Source organism: Mus caroli, unplaced genomic scaffold (genome assembly GCF_978045245.1).
Source record: "Mus caroli unplaced genomic scaffold, Mus_caroli_1 scaffold_2, whole genome shotgun sequence".
NCBI lineage: Eukaryota > Metazoa > Chordata > Mammalia > Rodentia > Muridae > Mus > Mus caroli.
This window is the reverse complement of record NW_028227257.1, coordinates 105,876,578-105,895,325: the sequence shown is the minus strand read 5'-3', so window position 1 is coordinate 105,895,325 and position 18,748 is coordinate 105,876,578. Positions and strand designations below refer to the sequence as shown.

General features: G+C 35.7%; 1 protein-coding gene across 4 annotated transcripts in view; it reads right to left on the bottom strand.

Moving 5' to 3' along the window:
- Lnpk (lunapark, ER junction formation factor) overlaps positions 1-18,748 on the bottom strand; it is a 64,041-nt gene that overhangs the window by 22,431 nt on the left and 22,862 nt on the right. For all 4 annotated transcript variants that reach the window (XM_021155620.3, XM_021155619.3, XM_021155622.3 and 1 more), the window contains exons 5-9: positions 18,113-18,171; positions 14,199-14,239; positions 11,211-11,294; positions 11,075-11,126; positions 54-251 (exon numbers count right to left, since the gene is read on the bottom strand). In XM_021155620.3, the coding sequence (XP_021011279.1) occupies positions 54-251; positions 11,075-11,126; positions 11,211-11,294; positions 14,199-14,239; positions 18,113-18,171 (434 nt within the window). The remainder of the gene's footprint in view (positions 1-53; positions 252-11,074; positions 11,127-11,210; positions 11,295-14,198; positions 14,240-18,112; positions 18,172-18,748) is intronic.

Here is an 18,748-nt window from a genome sequence, read left to right as displayed (position 1 = left end):
GGTAACCAGAGAGAACAATATAAACTGTAAATAACATTAAGTGCTCTGTTTACCCATTCCAGGAACTGAAGTAGCAGGGGATCCAAGGCGCCTGGGCAAGGCTGGAGCAACAGTCCTTTCTGGCGGTCCCCCAGGAGCTGAAGCGTCCTTCGCTGGCCCAGGAGACACTGGACCTTGTGGAGGAGGACCCTGACTAGAGCTTGATGGTGCTGGGGAAAGGTTTCTTTGAGCTGCAGTTCGCTGACGAATCTCTGAGAATAATAAGCATATTTTAGACTTAATGTCCAATATATCATATTAGCCACAACCACAAATGATGTTGGCTAAAATTTTGTGGCACCAAAAGACACTGCATTTAACCACTTATAATGGAACTCTACATAGAAAACTCTTTTTATAAACACATAATTCAACTGTATGTTTATACAACAAAACTTGATTTGTCTATCTACTAACATTTTAAAAATAAATTCAATATAATAACATCGCCACCCAGTTATGTGTCACATCTTTTTATATTAAGCCTTCCTACGATACAAAAAAGGAAACATCAGAATTAGTGAAACTTTGCTTTCAAAACTAAAAATAGTAATTTCAGTGAGGGAATGTATCATAAATATCCTGGAATAATAAAATAATCCAAGTAGTCATAAAAATGCTATTAAAAACTTGACTTCATTATTTTGCTACCCATTGCTTTTTTTAATTAGATATTTTCTTTATTTACATTTCAAATTATCCCCTTTCCTAGTTTTCCCTCCGAAAACCCCCTCCCCCCTCCCCCTGCTCACCAAACCACCCACTCCTGCTTCTTGGCCCTAGCATTCCCCTATACTGGGGCATAGAACCTTCACAGGTCCAAGGGCCTCTCCTCCCATTGATTACCGACTAGGCCATCCTCTGCTACATATGCAGCTAGAGCCATGAGTCCCACCATGTGTTTTCTTTGGTGGTTTAGTCCCTGGGAGCTCTGAGGGTACTGGCTAGTTCATATTGTTGTTCCTCTTATGGGGCTGCAAACCACTTCTCCTTGGATACTTTCTCTAGCTCTTTCATTGGGGACCCTGTGCTCAGTCCAATGTATGGCTGTGAGCATCCACTTCTGTATTTTTCAGGCACTGGCAGAGCCTCTCAGGAGACAGCTATATTAGGCTCCTGTCAGCAAGCTCTTGTTGGCATCTGCAATAGTGTCTGGGTTTGGTGGTTGTTTATGGGATGGATCCCCAGGTGGGGCAGTCTCTGGATGGTCATTCCTTCAGTCTCTGCTTCACACTTTGTCTCTGTATCTCCTTCCATGGGTATTTTGTTCCCCCTTCTAAGAAGGACTGAAGTATCCACACTTTTTGGTCTTCCTTCTTCTTGAGTTTCATGTGTTTTGCAAACTGTATCTTGGGTATTCTGAGCTTCTGGGCTAATATACACTTTCAGTGAGTGCATATCATGTGTGTTCTTTTGTGATTGGGTTACCTCACTCAGAATGATATCCTCCAGATCCATTCATTTGCCTAAGAATTTCATAAATTCGTTGTTTTTAGTAGCTGAGTAGTACTCCATTGTGTAAATGTACCACATTTTCTATATCTATTCCTCTGTTGAGGGACATCTGGGTTCTTTCCAGTTTCTTATTATAAATAAGGCTGCTATGAACATAGTGGAGCATGCGTCCTTACTATACATTGGAGCATCTTCTTTTAGCTCTATTGTTTATTTTCATATACATTTTGCCTTTTCTAAATCAATGGCATCTCTTATCTCACTTATTCACTACATAGCCTAGGCTACAAGGGGAGACCCAGAGTAAAAAAAAATAAAATAAAATAAGGGAAGAATGAGGCTATAGTTAAGTAGTGAAACATTTGCCAAGAACTTGTAAAGACCTGAATTCAATCCCTAATGCTAGAAAAAGGAAAACTAAAAGAATAATGTAAGCAGTCTTAAGTAATCTAGTTTACACAGTGATTACTTTTTTCAGGGAATGAAAAGATGGCTTAGCAACTAATATATTTGATACCCTTGCAGAGTACTTTAACTTCAACTCCACAGGCACCAGGAAGGCATGTAGCACACTTACACAAATAGAAAAAAAATAGAAAAAAACCAAAACCCTCATATACATAGAATAAAAATATTTTTAAGTTACTTATTTTATATTTAAGTATTTGGCAGTCATGTATGTAGGTCTGCTATGTGCTTGTCTGGTATCCTCATCAGATCCCCTGGAACTGGAGTTAGAAATGGTTGTGAGCTACCATGTAAGTGGTGCTGGGAACAGAGCCCAGGTCCTCTGTAAGAACAAGTGCTTCTCACTACTAGCCATCTCTTCAGACCTTAAACATTTTTTTTTTAAAGTACAGATATTAGGGATACTGGAGAGATGGCTTTCCCACAGTTTAGAGCAGTGCTGGTTCTGCCACAGGACCTGAGTTTGGTTCCCAGCACCCATGCTTACAATGGTCTGCAACTCCAGTTCCAGGGGATCTGATGCTCTCTTCTGTCCTCTCCTAGCACCAGGCATGCATGTGGCACAAGATAAACATGCAGGCAATCACTCAAATTAAATAAAATAATTAAATACAAATATTAATTTACATATTAGATACTTCTCAAGTTATTTATGAGTTTCTTGAGTGAAAATCTAGATGCAAAAAATAAAATCTGTATTGTTAATAATTCTTGATATGAATATTCTATAATAAAAATAAATAACTTATTTTTATTTTTCAAAACTGACCTAGGCATCTTCAATAGTAACTTGAATAACAACTCCCAGCATCTGGAAGCTATAGACTATTCACAGAGTTATCTCCTTAGCAACTGGAGATGAGACTGTGCAAGCATGCTTGCTGATTCTCTCATGGAAAGGGTAGCACATCTAAAGCACTATGTTACCAAGCATTATATTTATAATGCCTCTCAAGAGTCTTGGTAGATAATTGGGGTGATTTACTGATGACTCCTCCTGTCCTCTACTTTCCAAATTTAATCACCATCAAAGTACATCAACCTACCCTTGAGTTCTCTCTCTAATCCAGTGGTTCTCACCTTTCTAATGCTGTGACCCTTTAACACAGTTCCTCATTTTGCAGTAAACCCCAACCATAAAATTTATTTTCATTTTGTTACTTCATAACTGTAATTTTGCTACTGTGATGAACTGTAAATATCTGATATGTAATCTATCTAATATGTGACTCCTGTAAAAGGGATATTCACCTCCAAAGGGAGTTGAAACCCTAGGTTGAGAACCACTGCTCTAGTCTCCTCTTTATCCACATGTTACCATAACTGTTTGGTGCATGCCCTCTACTCATAGTTATACTAGATGATATCATAATTGATTTATATATCTCAGCTTTGTTCTCTGTTCTATCCAATCTCCAAGCTTAAAAAAGTTTTCTTGATTTAGATTTCATCTTACACCCATCACAATGGCTAGGAGCAATAAAATAAATCCCAGCTCAGACAAGCAAGGATATGAAGTAGGAGGAACACTTGTCCATTCACGGTGAGACTGCAAACTTGTACAGCCACTCTAAAAATCAGTGTGGCAAAGTTCCTCAGGAAGATGGGAGTTGATCTACCTCAAGTTCCAGCTATACCACTCTTGAGATATACCCAAAATACTCATTCTTCCAGAGACAGTTGTTCAACCATGTTCATTGCTCCTCTGTTCATAATAGCCAGAAGTTGGAAAAAACCTAGATGCCCCTCAACAGATGAATAAAGAAAATGTGGTGCATTTACAATATGGAATACTACTCCGCTGTTTAAAAAAAAAAAAATGAAATGATGAAATTCCCAGGTAAATGGGTAGAATTAGAAAAAAAAATTACCCTGAGTGAGGTAACCCAAGAAAGACAAAGCTATGGAATCAATTATGACCAAGCTATAATCTGCAGAACCACAGAGGTTAGGTAGAGAGTAAGGGACAAGGGGGACAGCTAGATTCCTCCTAAGAAACGTAAATAGAGTAATTATAGATGGATGGGAGACCTGGAACAGGAAGATCAAGTGGGTTGGGGGGAGAGGCGGGAGAAGGCTGGACAATGGAGGGAATATGAGGAGAGACATCTAAACTGAAGGGCCATTTGAGGTATAATATGGAAGCCTAATATAGTAGAAGGTTCCTAAAATATACAAATATATGAAGGCAATCTAAATGAATCACCAAATAATGGAAGAAACAAAGCCCCAACTGGACATCTCTTGTCACTAAATGAAGCTTCCAGTACCGGAAGCTTCTTGGCCAAATGGGTCCCATGGGAACCCCCAAACAACACAGGCTGTTGCCAACACTGTAAGTTGTTCTCTACAAACTAATGGCGAGGCCCTATTGCTGAAGACAGTACCTACATAACTCAGTGGGCGATGAACAGTCCCAGCTGGTGCCTACATAGAACCTTTACCCCTACATGCTATCACCTTTGGTACAGGAAGGTACTACACATGCTACCAAAGGAGAAATGTAAACACGAACCCAGCTTACAAACCCTTGATTTACAATGGTGTCCTGCCTGCAAGATGATAGTACAACGGTGGGCAAAGCTTAAGGAAATAATCAACCAATATCTGATTTGACTTAAGGCCCACTCCACAAGATGACACCCACATCCAACACTGTTTGGGTGACCAAGAATCTAAGACTAGATAGCACAAGGACCTGGGGAGAAACCAAATACTACTGTTCTACTAAAGAGAACACAGCAATAAAATGACTTCTAATAACATTCTGCTATATCTAGTACCTTGATCAGTCATCATCAGAAAAGCTTCCTCCTATAGCAAATGGGAACAAATACAGAAACCTAAAGCCAGCCAAGAGACTTGAAACATTCAGCCCTAACCAGGATCTGTCCATCAAATCCCTCCCCTTAGGGATCAGGGAACTCCCACAGAAGAGGAGGAGGAGGATACAGAGGCAGAAGGTATAGAGGACACTAAGCAAACAAGGCCTTCCAAATCAACAAGATGATATGAACGCACAGAAAGGAGCATATTAGCAGTCCCTCAAGGCACCAAGTTTTTATATTCTATCACCTGAAGAGTACTTCTTCACAGCTGTGATTTGTTTCTACCTTCTACTGTGGTCCTAAGTATACCAACTATTTATATGTGTGTAGTATACTCCTTTCAATGAAGAGCACTGAAGTAGGAACTACAACCTTATTCCCTCAAGACATGATAAGGTAACAGGCAAAGAGTATAAGCTTAATAAAGATCTATGAAAATGATCTATTTTCTTCCTACATTTCCATTTAAATTTTCCAACTCCCCATTACTCAACTCACATGCATAATAAATAGAATAATGCCTTCAACACCTACAACAACATTCCTAGGCCTTATAAAATTGGAACTAGAAATATAAATCAGCTCACCTGGTGTTTGCTCACTGCACTGAAACCTCAGACTAACCTTAGGAGACTCTTACCTCACTCGCCATTTGCTCTGGCACTTCAAATTACATGTGCGTTCTGTTCTGTATGATATTTATCTTAACATTTACTTTTTTCTCATGTTGATGTCTTATTTCTAGTCTGATTTGTTTTTTAAGTCAACTCTGAACAACTTACACCTTATAACTGATCAATGTCCCATTTGATAATTATTTTGAAAAATTTAAACGAAATTTAGAAATTCTAAAGAAAAAGAAGTTCCCATTAACTTTTGTCAATCAACATATTAGTGTCGCACACCTTTAATCCCAGCACTTGGGAGGCAGAGGCAGGTGGATTTCTGAGTTCAAGGCCAGCCTGGTCTACAAAGTGAGTTCCAGGATGGCCAGGGCTATACAATACAGAGAAAAAAACCCTGTCTGGAAAAAAGAAAAGAAAAAGAAAAAGAAAAAGAAAAAAGAAAAGTAATCTCTAAGGCTAAGATACTGTGATTAGCACTATGAAAGAGATTCTGGATTGCCCACAATGGGAAGCAAAACCACAATATACTACTATACATAATGTCATAAGCATAGAACTAACAAAGTATACTAGAGTCTAAGACAACTGGGATTGATTCAACTCAGTGATACAATATAGACAAGATTTGAGGTGCTTGAGATGAATACTGAAAAACACATGGAGACAGAAATGTTTCTGCTATCTATATTAAGATATATATGGCAGGTTTAAATAAAGCCTTATAAATAAAAAACCAAGTAAACAAACAAACAAAGCCCTAAATCTGCCTCCCCCCAAACAAGGTGGAAGGTATCTATGTGCTTTTCTCTTGAATCTATATTCTGTGACTGTAGGCATTTGCTACTCATCAACCTTTATTTAACTCTACCAATACTAATTTACTGTCTACCTCTTTATTACATTCGGAACAAAGAGGCTGTCCTTTTTGTTTACTATTGTATCCCCATCAGCAGACAGACATTCAGTAAACATTTGTTGAAAGAGAAATAGATATTAGTACATGTGCTGGACAGATTTATGTCTACTTGATTCAAACTGAACTCATTTTAAAGGGAACCTCAACGGAGAAAAATGCCTCCATAAGATCAAGCTGTAGGCAAACCTATAGGGCATATTTTTTTCATAATTGGTTACTGATGGAGAAGGGCCCAGCCCATTGTGGGTGGTGCTACACCTGGGCTGGTGGTCTTGAGTTCTATAAGAAAGCAATCTGAGCAAGCCATAATGGGCAAACCAATAAAACATCACCCCTCCATGGCCTCTGCATCAGTTTCTGCCTCCAGGCTCTGGCCCTGTTTGAGTTCCTGTTCTAACTTTGATGAACAGTGATATGGAAGTGTAAGCCAAATAAACATAAACACTTTCCTTCTCAACTTGCTTTTGGTTATGGTGTTTTATCATAACTAAGACAGTACATTAGAATTAAATATAACCCTGTACTTCAAGATCTTGAAAATTAAAAAGGTTAGTCCTTAGAAAAATTTAGTACTGTATAATCAAACTCTTGAAAGAAATTTCATTTTTCACCATTTTCAAACACACATTTCTACATGATATAGAGAGTTTATAGAAATGTGAATGGTGGCAAATTTCATTTTACAATTCCATCCAAGCTTTATTGCTTTTTAATATGAGACAAAAATCTTTCCATCTTCTAGTCCATGATAATACAAGCATCTAAGCAGCAAATAGTTCTATTTAATATGTATACACACAGATCCCTACTTTTTTACTTTTTATGCTATTCCTTCATATCAAAAAGATCAGACAATAAAAATTCCTTACCAAAAAATATTAGGGGAAGATCCTTCAAGGTATCAAAGAAAGAAAGAAAGAAAGAAAGAAAGAAAGAAAGAAAGAAAGAAAGAAACAAAGATAGGTCGGTCGATCCAGAAACCATTTCAGTTAAAGAAGTCTAAGAAGTCTAAGGAGAAAAGACAACTAAACATAGCATAAAACTCAAATGGGATCATAGACTAGAAAAGGGTAATGTATCGTATAGCTATAAGCATACCTTCTTGCTGTGGTAGCAGAAGAAACTTAGACAAGAACAAACAGAACTCTACACTGCCTTTGCCATTTATCTATAAATCAAAACTGTTCTTTAAAAAAAGACATATACTTGAGACTGAAAGAGAATCTCAGAGAAGATGGACTAATAATCCAGTAAGTGTATTTCTTTTAACATAAGGCAAATCAAACAATACTATCCTCAAAATTGGTAATCACTAAGCACAGATATCTATTATACACACATCAGTTACAGCTCAGCAATTGCAAGAGAGCTAGCAAAATAAAGACACTTAATGTAGGATCCTTTTGGAGAGTAGATCTTTTCAAGGGTCAAAGATGAATGCTATATATGTATTCAGTACTTGTGCTCACTATCAACTAAAAGGAAAAGAAGGGATGGGGAGAGAAAGGGAAGGCTAGCATGCAGTGCAGCAAAATTAAAGACTTCAAACTAACAGAAACTCAGAACTAACAAACATAAAATCAACAACTACGTGACTACGCCACCTATAAAAACCACAGGAAGCTACGATGGGGCAGGAGAACTGACAAGTTACAGACTAGTCTGGGCTACAGAGCAAAACCCTGTCTCAAATAAACAAAAAGGTAGGAAACTGAAAGATATTAAATAAGACTAAACAATATAACAAGTATAATTCCCAAAAAGTAGAATAAAATTATAACATAATTTAGAACTTTTTAAATGTAAGAAAAAATCCAAAATAGTAATTATATGCTGAGAATAAGATAGTCTAGAATATACCCAAAAGAAATACTACATTTTAAGTTCTAAATTTTTTGAAGGGGGTGGAACTGGGAAAACAGTAGAGCAGTAAAATGTGTGTTGCTCAAGTTCAATCCCCAGGACCCACAAAATGAAAACACAGGCGTGGAGTCCCAGTGCTGGGAAGACAGGATCTCTGGAGCTTGTTAGCCACCAACCTAGCCCACTCGGAGAGGCTGAGAGACCCTTCTCTGAACCCAAGGTAAATGGCACCTGAAGAATATGACAGCATGAGTGTCCTTTGGTCTCCACATGCACGCACAGCTGCACACACAACAGCATCCCCCCTACACATAGACAACAGCATCCCCCTACACATACACAGTTATTAATTTTTTAAGGTTAAAAAATGATACACTGATGTCTTTATTCACTAAGGTATCTGCCTATTAAGCATTCAGTACATTTTAATGTCTTTATTAATCTGAGGTGAAGGAATTTGCATGCCATGGTGCACGTGTGGCAGTCAGAGGACAACTAGCAGGAGTCATCTCTCTCTCCAACGTCCGGATGCCAGGGATGGAACTTAGGACACATGCTTGGCAGCAAGTGCTTTACCCACTGCCTCCTCTGGCCTGTGTACTCCTTCAATGTGTGTACTCAAATGACTGATCATATTAGAATTAAATATGAATTCTCTCTAAGACTATCAACAAGCAGCACAAGTATCCAAAGCAAATGAAAATATCAGCAATTTTTCTATAATTATGATTTGGTGTCAGAAGAAAATTTTCATCTGGTTCTTCAAAGTGTCTAAGTAACACTTAAATTCTCAAAATAGGCCTGGTGAGATGGCTCAGCAGGTAAGAGCACTGACTGCTCTTCGGAAGGTCCTGAGTTCAAATCCCAGCAACCACATGGTGGCTCAGAACCACTCGTAATGAGACTTGACACCCTCTTTTGGTGTGTCTGACATCAGCTACAGTGTACTTGTGTATAATAATAAATAAATCTTTTTTTAAAATTCTCAAAATAACTTATTTTAACTAAATGATAAAATACCTAAGAAAGTTTTTTAAAGTAATAACCCCAGCTTCCTATAAGTACCACATTAAAAAACATATTGGCCAGCAGTATTACTTATTCAAAAGATTTCTTAACACACTATTAAATGATTCCTACAGTCAAGCTAATTAGCCATATCCATTATACCAGTTCTTCTGTATGTGGAGAGAACACATAAAACCCAGTCTTTCTAAGTTTCAAGTACACAATACAGCATTGCTAACTCTAGTCACCATACTGTACATTAGCTGTCCAGGCATCTTATTCACCTTTATAACTACAATTCTGTGTCCTTTGACCAATACCTCCCTATTGCTCTCCTAAACCTTATATCTTGGGAAACAATTTCACACTCTGCTTCTATAAATTTATTATCTTTTAAGAATTAGTACTATATACACAAAATTGTTTGGGACTGGAGAAATGGCTCAGTGGTTAAGAGCACTGTCTTATCTTCCAGAGGTCCTGAGTTCAATTCCCAGTAAACATATGATGGCTCACAACCATCTGTAATGGGATCTGAAGCCCTCTTCTGGCATGCAGGTGTACATGTAAGTAGAACATAAATAAATTTTTTTAAATGCTTCACATATATCAAAAGTTCTTCTATGATTGCTTAACAGATGTATAAACTATACTGATTATGAAATAGGAATTTCACAAGAAACCTACACACGCATATATATGCATGTGTGTGTGTGTGTATGTGTGTGTGTGTGTGTATTACTTTAATGGTATATGAACTTTTACCAAAAGAGCAATAAAAAAAAGAAAAGAAAAGAAAAATAGAACAAGTTAATATTTCTCTAACCCAAAATCCTAGTTATAAAGTCCAAGAGAGTAAATTCGTCTCACTCAGCAATATCAATTAGAAAACGTAAAACTGTGACTCATTTAATCTGCACAGTCCTTGTGGATATTTAGAAAAGATTACCTTCTCAAAGCTATAAATGCTAGTGTAACTTTAAATCAGCCTTTGCAAGAGTGAGAACTGCAGTTTTCTATGTATTTGATATTCTTCAAGGCCACAAAACCTAAAAAAACTTACCAGATTCTAGTGAAAACAAAAATACAAAAATTAAAAGCTAATGCAAACTCAAAATATCTTCCACATCTACTTTAGGAGATATTTTATGTCAGCATTTAAAGTGACTTCTAGAGGCAGATGAAGTAACTCCCTAGATGAAGGCACTTCCTTCCTAAGTCTGAGAGCCTGCGTTCAATCCCTGTGACCCACATCAAAGGAGAAGGACTGAGTCAACTCCACAGAGCTGTCCTCTGACATGAAAGCCTTGGTACATGAAACACACAATAATAATAAATTAAAATAAAATGACTTGAAAATTTACATAATACTTAATATGATGGCGATGATTGTATGGTGTGTAATACAACTTCAAAAATTTGCTGTTATATGAAATTCAGTTTTCTTTTTTTCTCATTTTTAAATTATTTTACTTTTTTATTAAGTAAATGTGTTCTTTTAGAAAAAAATTTAGCCTTCGCAAAAACCTTCATTCTCCAGAAGGAAATCATAAAAACGAAGATATTAATAAGATATTTCAAAGATTATTATTTACAAGGTAAAATCTTGTAAAATATAGGTGAAAATACTTACATTTTCAGATGAAAACCAACTATATATTTTAATCTCTTATTCAATATTCTAACTCATCAACATATTCCCAGAAAACAAAAACAAAATAAAATTAGTGTTATCTACCCTGAGTAATATGTCAGATTACCAGAAGTACATTAACATAGAAGCATTTAACTTTAACACACACACTTGTAAACTCACTTGGGTAAATACGGATCTTTCCAACAGCAGCAGCAGTTTCTACAAAGTTATTTACCTTGTCCTGGCTTTGCAGTTACAGCTGCTCCAGCAGATGGCGGCTCAAACTCCTGTCAATTACAATAATGTTTAAATTATACAGTATCCTATTACAAGGATAAGTTGTAAGGGAAAAATAGTGTTATCAGTTTTACCTTTGCTTTCTTTGAGTCTGGATCAAACCTTTCAAGAATTAACTTAGCTGTCTTATAAGTTTCTTTTTCCATGACTTCTTCAAGCTGCAAACAAAAATTTCCATTAATTGTTAAATTTTGAAACATATACTATTAATTTTTTATAAATTTTATTCAAAAGGTATTAAAGTATCAATCTTAGAATTAAGAAAGATAAAGTCACTCCCTCCTTTTTGTACTTATATCTAGCAAATGTATCTAAATCGAAAGATTTTCCTGCAATCAAATAATAAAAATCTAAGCTTTTAAAATAGTGTCTAACTTCTAATATGTTACTTGCAATTTAACAGCTTTACTGCAAGGAAATACCAAATATCACTAATTGTTTACATATAATGAGGAGAATAATTACATGCACCAACTTCAATAATGTAATGTGCAAAAATCTATCAGCCATCATTATTGGAAGTTATTAGACATGACAAGCAAATGACAGGCAATTCCTCAGATTTATTTCCTCACAGCACTTAATGCTATTAATTTAAGAAGGTCGTTAGCCAAGAGCTTTACAAAATAAAATCTCTGTGCCAATTAACTGCTGTCAGCATCGATTTTAGATTATTTATTAGCAGAAGCAATTAGCTTGCTGCAAACATGGTGAAAACTCTAGCTGAGGGAACAGCCATGGAATTTGCTCAAGTGACTCAAAAACAAACCTCTCCATCCTCTTTTCTTACTTAGATTCAAACATCTTTAGAAGAAGAAGAAAAACCAATCACAGAATTTAAGTCAAGTTTTTACTAAGTTCCATGCTCACGCTAGAGACTGTAATTAAAAGCTTCATTGTTATAGCACTTTATAAGCCTAATATAGGGGTGCAATTTTAAAAGTAAGTAATCATTAGTAAATAGTTCAATAGTTATGGTCCAATATCAGAAAAAGTAAAACTTTAGTACAAGACAGTCAGCTATGACAAATAATTAGTGTGCAATATAAAATGCTTTTGGAAAAATTGGAACCTGACCCTTTCCTTCTTGGTGACCAATAACCACTTATATTTGTTATATGTCCTATTCATTCCAAGACACTTATCTTAATAAGCAGCCCACATCACATTTACTTAGTTAAAGCATAGTTTTAAAAGAAATGCCTTGCCACAATTATAGTTAATAGACTGCCCATTAAACATAAAAATTTAAGTCCTTAGAGGAATGATTTATAAATCTCAATTTAGTAAAACAAAAATATTTTACTAGTTATTTCAAAGTTATAATAAATTCTCAAGATGAACAATTTTCTTATGTAAAATTTATTTGGGGCTAGTGAAAAAATAGGAATGGGGGTAAAGAAAGATATCATGAAATACATCCCCAAATCAACATCATGAAATATTAAATAATTGAGTCTCTCACTAGACTTTTAGACCTATATTATCCAACAGAACTCTCAGTAATGACAGAAATTCTTCTACATCGGCACAGTAAAGTTACTAAGATGAATATGGTAAATAAACACTTAAAATGTTGCTTTGTGACCTAGAAATTAAGTTTACAGTTCTATTTCACTATAAATAATGAAAATGTAAATAGTCAAATGTGGCAAGTAGCTACTGATTCGATCAGCATAACTACAGATAAAATCTATTGCTAGGTTTATGATTGGCATAATAAGAAAATTAAGTCAGTCTCCGAAAAACATTGTAGATTTTCTCCTATTATGTGATTCCTAAATTTGGCACACACACAAAACCATGTATACATGACAAGAAGAGAAAGTGGAACTGTCTATGGGAACGAAGGGAAGTAATGGAAGCAAGGACCATAGGGAGTATGAGATGGAACGTGCTCAACATATAATATATACTTGTACAAAGTGATCCTATGGAGCATAATAAATATAATGAATATATGTAGGCAAAGGTTTTAAAAGATAAAAAGGTTTAAATTTTTTTAAAAATTAGATACAACTATAGTCTTTAACAGAAAACTCAAAGTCCAAATGCTATTTCAACAACTCTATTCCTAGCAGGCCAGTAAACCATCACCTGTGTGTCTGTGCTCATTTACTTATCTTAAATAAGATTACATTTTAAACACTAATAAATCCAGTCCCATTCTCCTTTATGTTTTTCAATTTTATCTAAAATTATTTTCATACAATATGCACCTCTGTCATGAGATACTGTGCCACCACAGGCAAGTGACCAAGGGCCAGAAACCAAAACCAAGGGCTAAAACCTCGAAAGCCAGAAACCAAAGTAAGTTGTCCTCAGTTTAAGTTGATTACCCTGTCACATCAACAGAAAACTGCCCATATATACTTGATCAAATTTCATTTTATGAGTTTCTACTTAATATCATACTATCAGCAACTACGACCATTTCCATACTTTAATACTAAGAAAATATGTAAAATCACTAAGACAAACACCAAGATCAATTCACTTGTTACAAACTTTAGATGCCAACCTCACACTAATCTCTCTCCCTCCCATGTCTCGTCCGTGGGGCTCTAACATAATCTAGGCTCTAACCCTCCATGCCTCATTCAGTTCTCCAATGTGAATTATTTACTTGCTTCTTGACTTCCAATTAACATAAATTCTCAGAATTCAAAAATCCACACACCTAAACTACTTTTTCCTGTATATTAACTTAAAAAAATCATAATTTAATTTCAACATTAAAATACTGTCAAAAAGGGTTCCTTGGAGAATCACTAAGGTATAATATATAAGTATTAATTACCCTTTTCTTTCCCTTTTTTTTCTTTCTTTTTTTTTTGATTTTATATATATGATGAGTACATTATTGCTCTTTTCAGACACACCAGAAGAGGGCATCAGATCCCATTACAGATGGTTGTGAGCCACCATGTGGTTGCTGGGAATTAAACTCAGGACCTCTGGAAGAGCAGTCAGTGCTCTTAACCACTGAGCCATCTCTCCAGCCCAATTACCCAATTCTTAACTGATTCATATAAATTAACTTTAAATAAAATTTAACTTACTATCTTTTTCTTCTGGGATTTTAAATCATCCAATGCTTCATCTAGAAAACAAGATTTAAATCAAATATTAAAATGTCTAGATATAAGAATCATCATAAATATTATATGTGAAGCAAACACCAAAAAATGTTCAGAATTTCTCTAAATTTATCCCATATGTAGAGATAAAAGTTATCTTTATGTTTACCCATACATCTCATATTCTTCCTGTATTATACATTTCAAGATTCAGAAAAAATTTAAATGGACTTTATATAAACATAATTCTTAATATTTTTTTTAGAATCAATACTTTTTTTTTCTTTGAACATTTCATCCTCATTAATTTACAAATACCAAACCTCCTTATATATACTAGTAATAAAAATATTCTTTGTTTATAAGAAGTATATTGCTTATTTTAATAGACTTTTGAAAATCTTTATTATACTTGAGAAGAGACTTCCAAAGTAACATCAGTAGCTTTTCAAACTTAAGGATTTCTAAAATGTACATACTTATTTAAGTTAGCAGAATGGAACATGAACAATCATTTCAAAGGATATCCGTTAAACCAGATATGGTGCTGCACATTTAATCCCGGGAAGAATCATAGACAGAAAGATTCCTGTGATTTCAAGTCCAACCTAATCTATATAACAATTACTAGATGTCAGGGCTACAGGCTGAAATTCTGTCCCCCAAAATAATTTTTTAGATAAAAATAAATAATATGAGAGAAAAAGAAAAAAGGAAGGGTTAGAGGGATGGCTCGGAGATTAAGGGCACTTGTTGCTCTTGCACAGAACTCAGCTTCAATTCCCAGCACCCACATGATGGCTTCCCACCATCCTTTATCGCAGTTCCAGGGAATCTGATACCCTCTTCTGATCTCCACAGGCACCAGATATTCATGGTGCACATACATATATGAAGGCAAAACACATATTAAATAATTCCTTAACAAAAAAAGATCCTTTTACAAATATATTGTTTCTATTTCTTTCCTGTAGAAATACTTAATTAGCAAAAACAAGAAGTAACTCCTGCAAGTTGTTATCTCGCCTCCACATGTGCACTGGACCAGAGTTTGGTTCCCAGCACCTGTATTGGGCACAACACAACCATTTGTAACTCAAGGTCCAGAGATCCAATGCCCTCTTCTAACCTTCACAGACATCTGTACATACATGTGATATATAAACACATGCAGGCACATACATACATACATGCATAATAAAGCTGTTTTAAGTGAAAAAAGTGTATTCAAATAGTGTTTGTTAGAAATTAAGCACGTAATTATATTTAAACATAATAGGCTCTACCAAATAAGTAGAGAAAGGCAAAGTGTGAAAGTGTCTGAAAATAAGTAGTTATTTGTGCTAAAGCACATATCCTAAACTGGACAGAAGTGAGATTATATGCAAGGAGCATACATACTTAAAAGGCCATCTATTCATAAAACCTTACTTATATACTGAAGCAAAATATCTTTAAATCAAGTAGTACTTATAAAACTACTAGAAATTTGATATTTTATATTAATATTTTATTCATGTCTAAGTATGATAATGTATTATATTTGTATTTTTATTTCTCTAAAATACACCTCAAAATAATAGGCAGTGAAGAAGGTGAAGGCAAAATAAAATTAAGAGAGACCATGAGTTGATAACTATTTAAGTCAATCATAGGTACACAAGAGTTCGCTAGACTTCACTTTTGTACAGTGAAAATAAAAAGAAACATACCATATAGAAAGTTCATTTAAGATAAACTTAATGATATCTCATTAAGTATATATCTCATTGAACACAGAGCAGTCGAGCTAGTGCATAGCTAGAGCCTTCACCCCTGGTGACACTAGCGTACATGGCACTAGAGGTCCTTTGCACACTACAGAGAAAGGCAAACACCAACCCAGCTACAAACCCTATGCACTACAGTGGTGACTTCTCAGCATGACATGCTAGTGCAATCATAACACAAAAGTTATAGGAGTAACCAACCACTCTGGCTTTAAGGCCTTTCCATGCCTGACACTGCTCAGGTGGCCAAAATCCTGAGAAGAGACAGGCATGGACCTAGGGAGAACTAACTACTACTGTCTGCTAAAGCAGCAGGACTCAGTCTTTGAGGGTCAAATGACCTTTCACAGGCATTGTTCAAGACCATCTGTATATCCAATACTTGTATTATAGTTCATAACAGTAGCAAATGATAGTTATGGTTGGGGGTCAACACAACATGAGAAACTATATTAAGGAGTCACACAGAATAAGGAAGGTTGAGAACCACTGAGCTGTAGAAACAGAGCGATAAAATAACTCCTAATGACATTCTGCTATACCCATAGATCAATACCTCCCTCAACCATCAGAGAAACTTTCTCTTGTAGTAGATGAGAACCACAGATGCACAACTGGACAATGTGGAAGAGTGAGAGACTTCAGAACAGTCCGTCCTAAATGAAATGTCTTCCTCAGACCTCTTCTCTCAGGACTTAGGGAGAAATGTGGCAGGGGCAGCAGAAAGATTATTAGAGCCAAGGAAACAATGTCTTCTAAACAGGACAGGTTCACATATCACCTCAGAGGCTTGCAGCAGCATGGACGACCAAGCTTGCACAGATTAAAGGCATACATGAAAGGCAGATGTGAATACAATCTCCCTGCCCCTATCCAAAAAACTGTCTCCAAATGACATCTTCTTGCAAAGGAAATGAGTTTTCTCCAGTGGAGTGTCACTGAATAGGACCCACGCCCCACAGGAGATAGCCAACACAAAAAGAACTTAGAGGCATTTTTGCAGACTTTTTGGCTCTCATTGCTTTGGTTGAACTATTTCTTTTTTGTCTTACTGGTCTTTTGCTTCTATATTATGATTTGTGGTTTTTGAGTGGGTTTTGTATTTTTTTATATATATATATATATATATATATCTGGGTATGTGTGAGTTTCTTGTGATTTTTCTTTGTTTAGCTTTTTTTATTGTTTTATTTTAACCAGTTTTTTTTTTTTTTCTAAAGAGAGAAAGTATGGAGCTGGGCAGGGAGTATCTGGGAGGAGTTGAGGGAGGACAAACAGTGGTCAGAATATATTGCCTAAAACAATTTTTAATTAATAAGTTTCTTTAAGTTGTTTGTTTGTTTGTTTTTAAACACAGGGTTTTTCTGAATAGCCCTGGCTGTCCTAGAACTCACTCTGTACACCAAGCAGGCCTCAAACTCATGGAGATCCACCTGCCTCTGCCTCCTGAGTGCCGGGATTAAAGGTACCACCACCCAGCAAGATACTTTTTAAGACCTGAAAAAATCTTTACAACTTGCACATATATAAAACATATATAGAAACAGATTTTTGTATTTGTATATTTCAACTAAAACCAAGCTAAAGGGCTGTGACGTTAATGAGAGTAATACAGTTAAAAGAAAAAGCTAGAGAGATGGCTTGGTGGTTAAAAGCACTTTCTGCTCTTGAAGAGGACCCAGGTTTAATTCCCAGCACCCACACTGCCACTCATAACCATCTGTAACTCTAGTTACAGATCCAAGGGATCCACTGACCTCACCTAGACTCCATAGGTACCAGGAACACACATGCAAGTAGAACCCACATGTACATAAAATAAAATGAATAAAAAGAACAAGTATGTATGTACTATATTTTACTTTGTACCAATGTTGTCCACAAAGATTAATTTAACAAATACAATTTGCTTTTATTTAAAAATGTTTTATATAAAAAAAACTAAATAAGAATTGACACATACAGACAGAACCTTCTTACACTCATCACCTTTGTTATGTTGTACAGCAAACAATCTGATACACCACACTATCTCAAACCATTTCATAATTGGCTTAAAAAATAGCACACAGTAAGATGAGTTTGTTTGTTTCCTTAATATAGATTTATAAAAATATTTAAACTTACTATTTCTCTCTGTTCTCTTGGAAAAGAAGAAAATAAGCACAGTTCTTAATGTCCAGATGCTAGAAAGGAAGCAAAATTCAAAACAAAATCCATCATTACAAGAGATAAATCAGAATCTACAGGCAAAAATAAACAGTTTCAATTAGAGTTAGACGTTTCTCTGTACGTATCAAAAATCAAAACCTGACTGTTTTGTTAAGAATACCAGAGGATCACTGACATTTCAATAGCTGAGTTCTCAACCTGAATCCCAGGGGCCTCCTGGAACTATAGAATTCATTTCTCTAGAGAAACCATTGCTTCTGCCAATTTCCAAAGGGTCTATAAACCCCCAAAGCATTAAGAACAGTACTATAGAATGCTTTATTAATTCTATTATATTGTATTTATGTGTATGTGCATTTGTATGTACATATGTGTGGGGATGCTCAAAGAGGCCAGAAGATGTGCAACTCCCTGCAGCTGAAGTTAGAGTTGGAAACCTACCGACATGGATGCTGGGAACTGAACTCAAGCTCTCTGAAAGAGCAGCACAAGCTCTTAACCACTGAGCCATCTCTCCAACCCCAAGAATGCTTTCTAATATCAGTTCCAAAAACTGTTTCCTATCTGTTCCCTTGTGTTAACAGGCAAGCA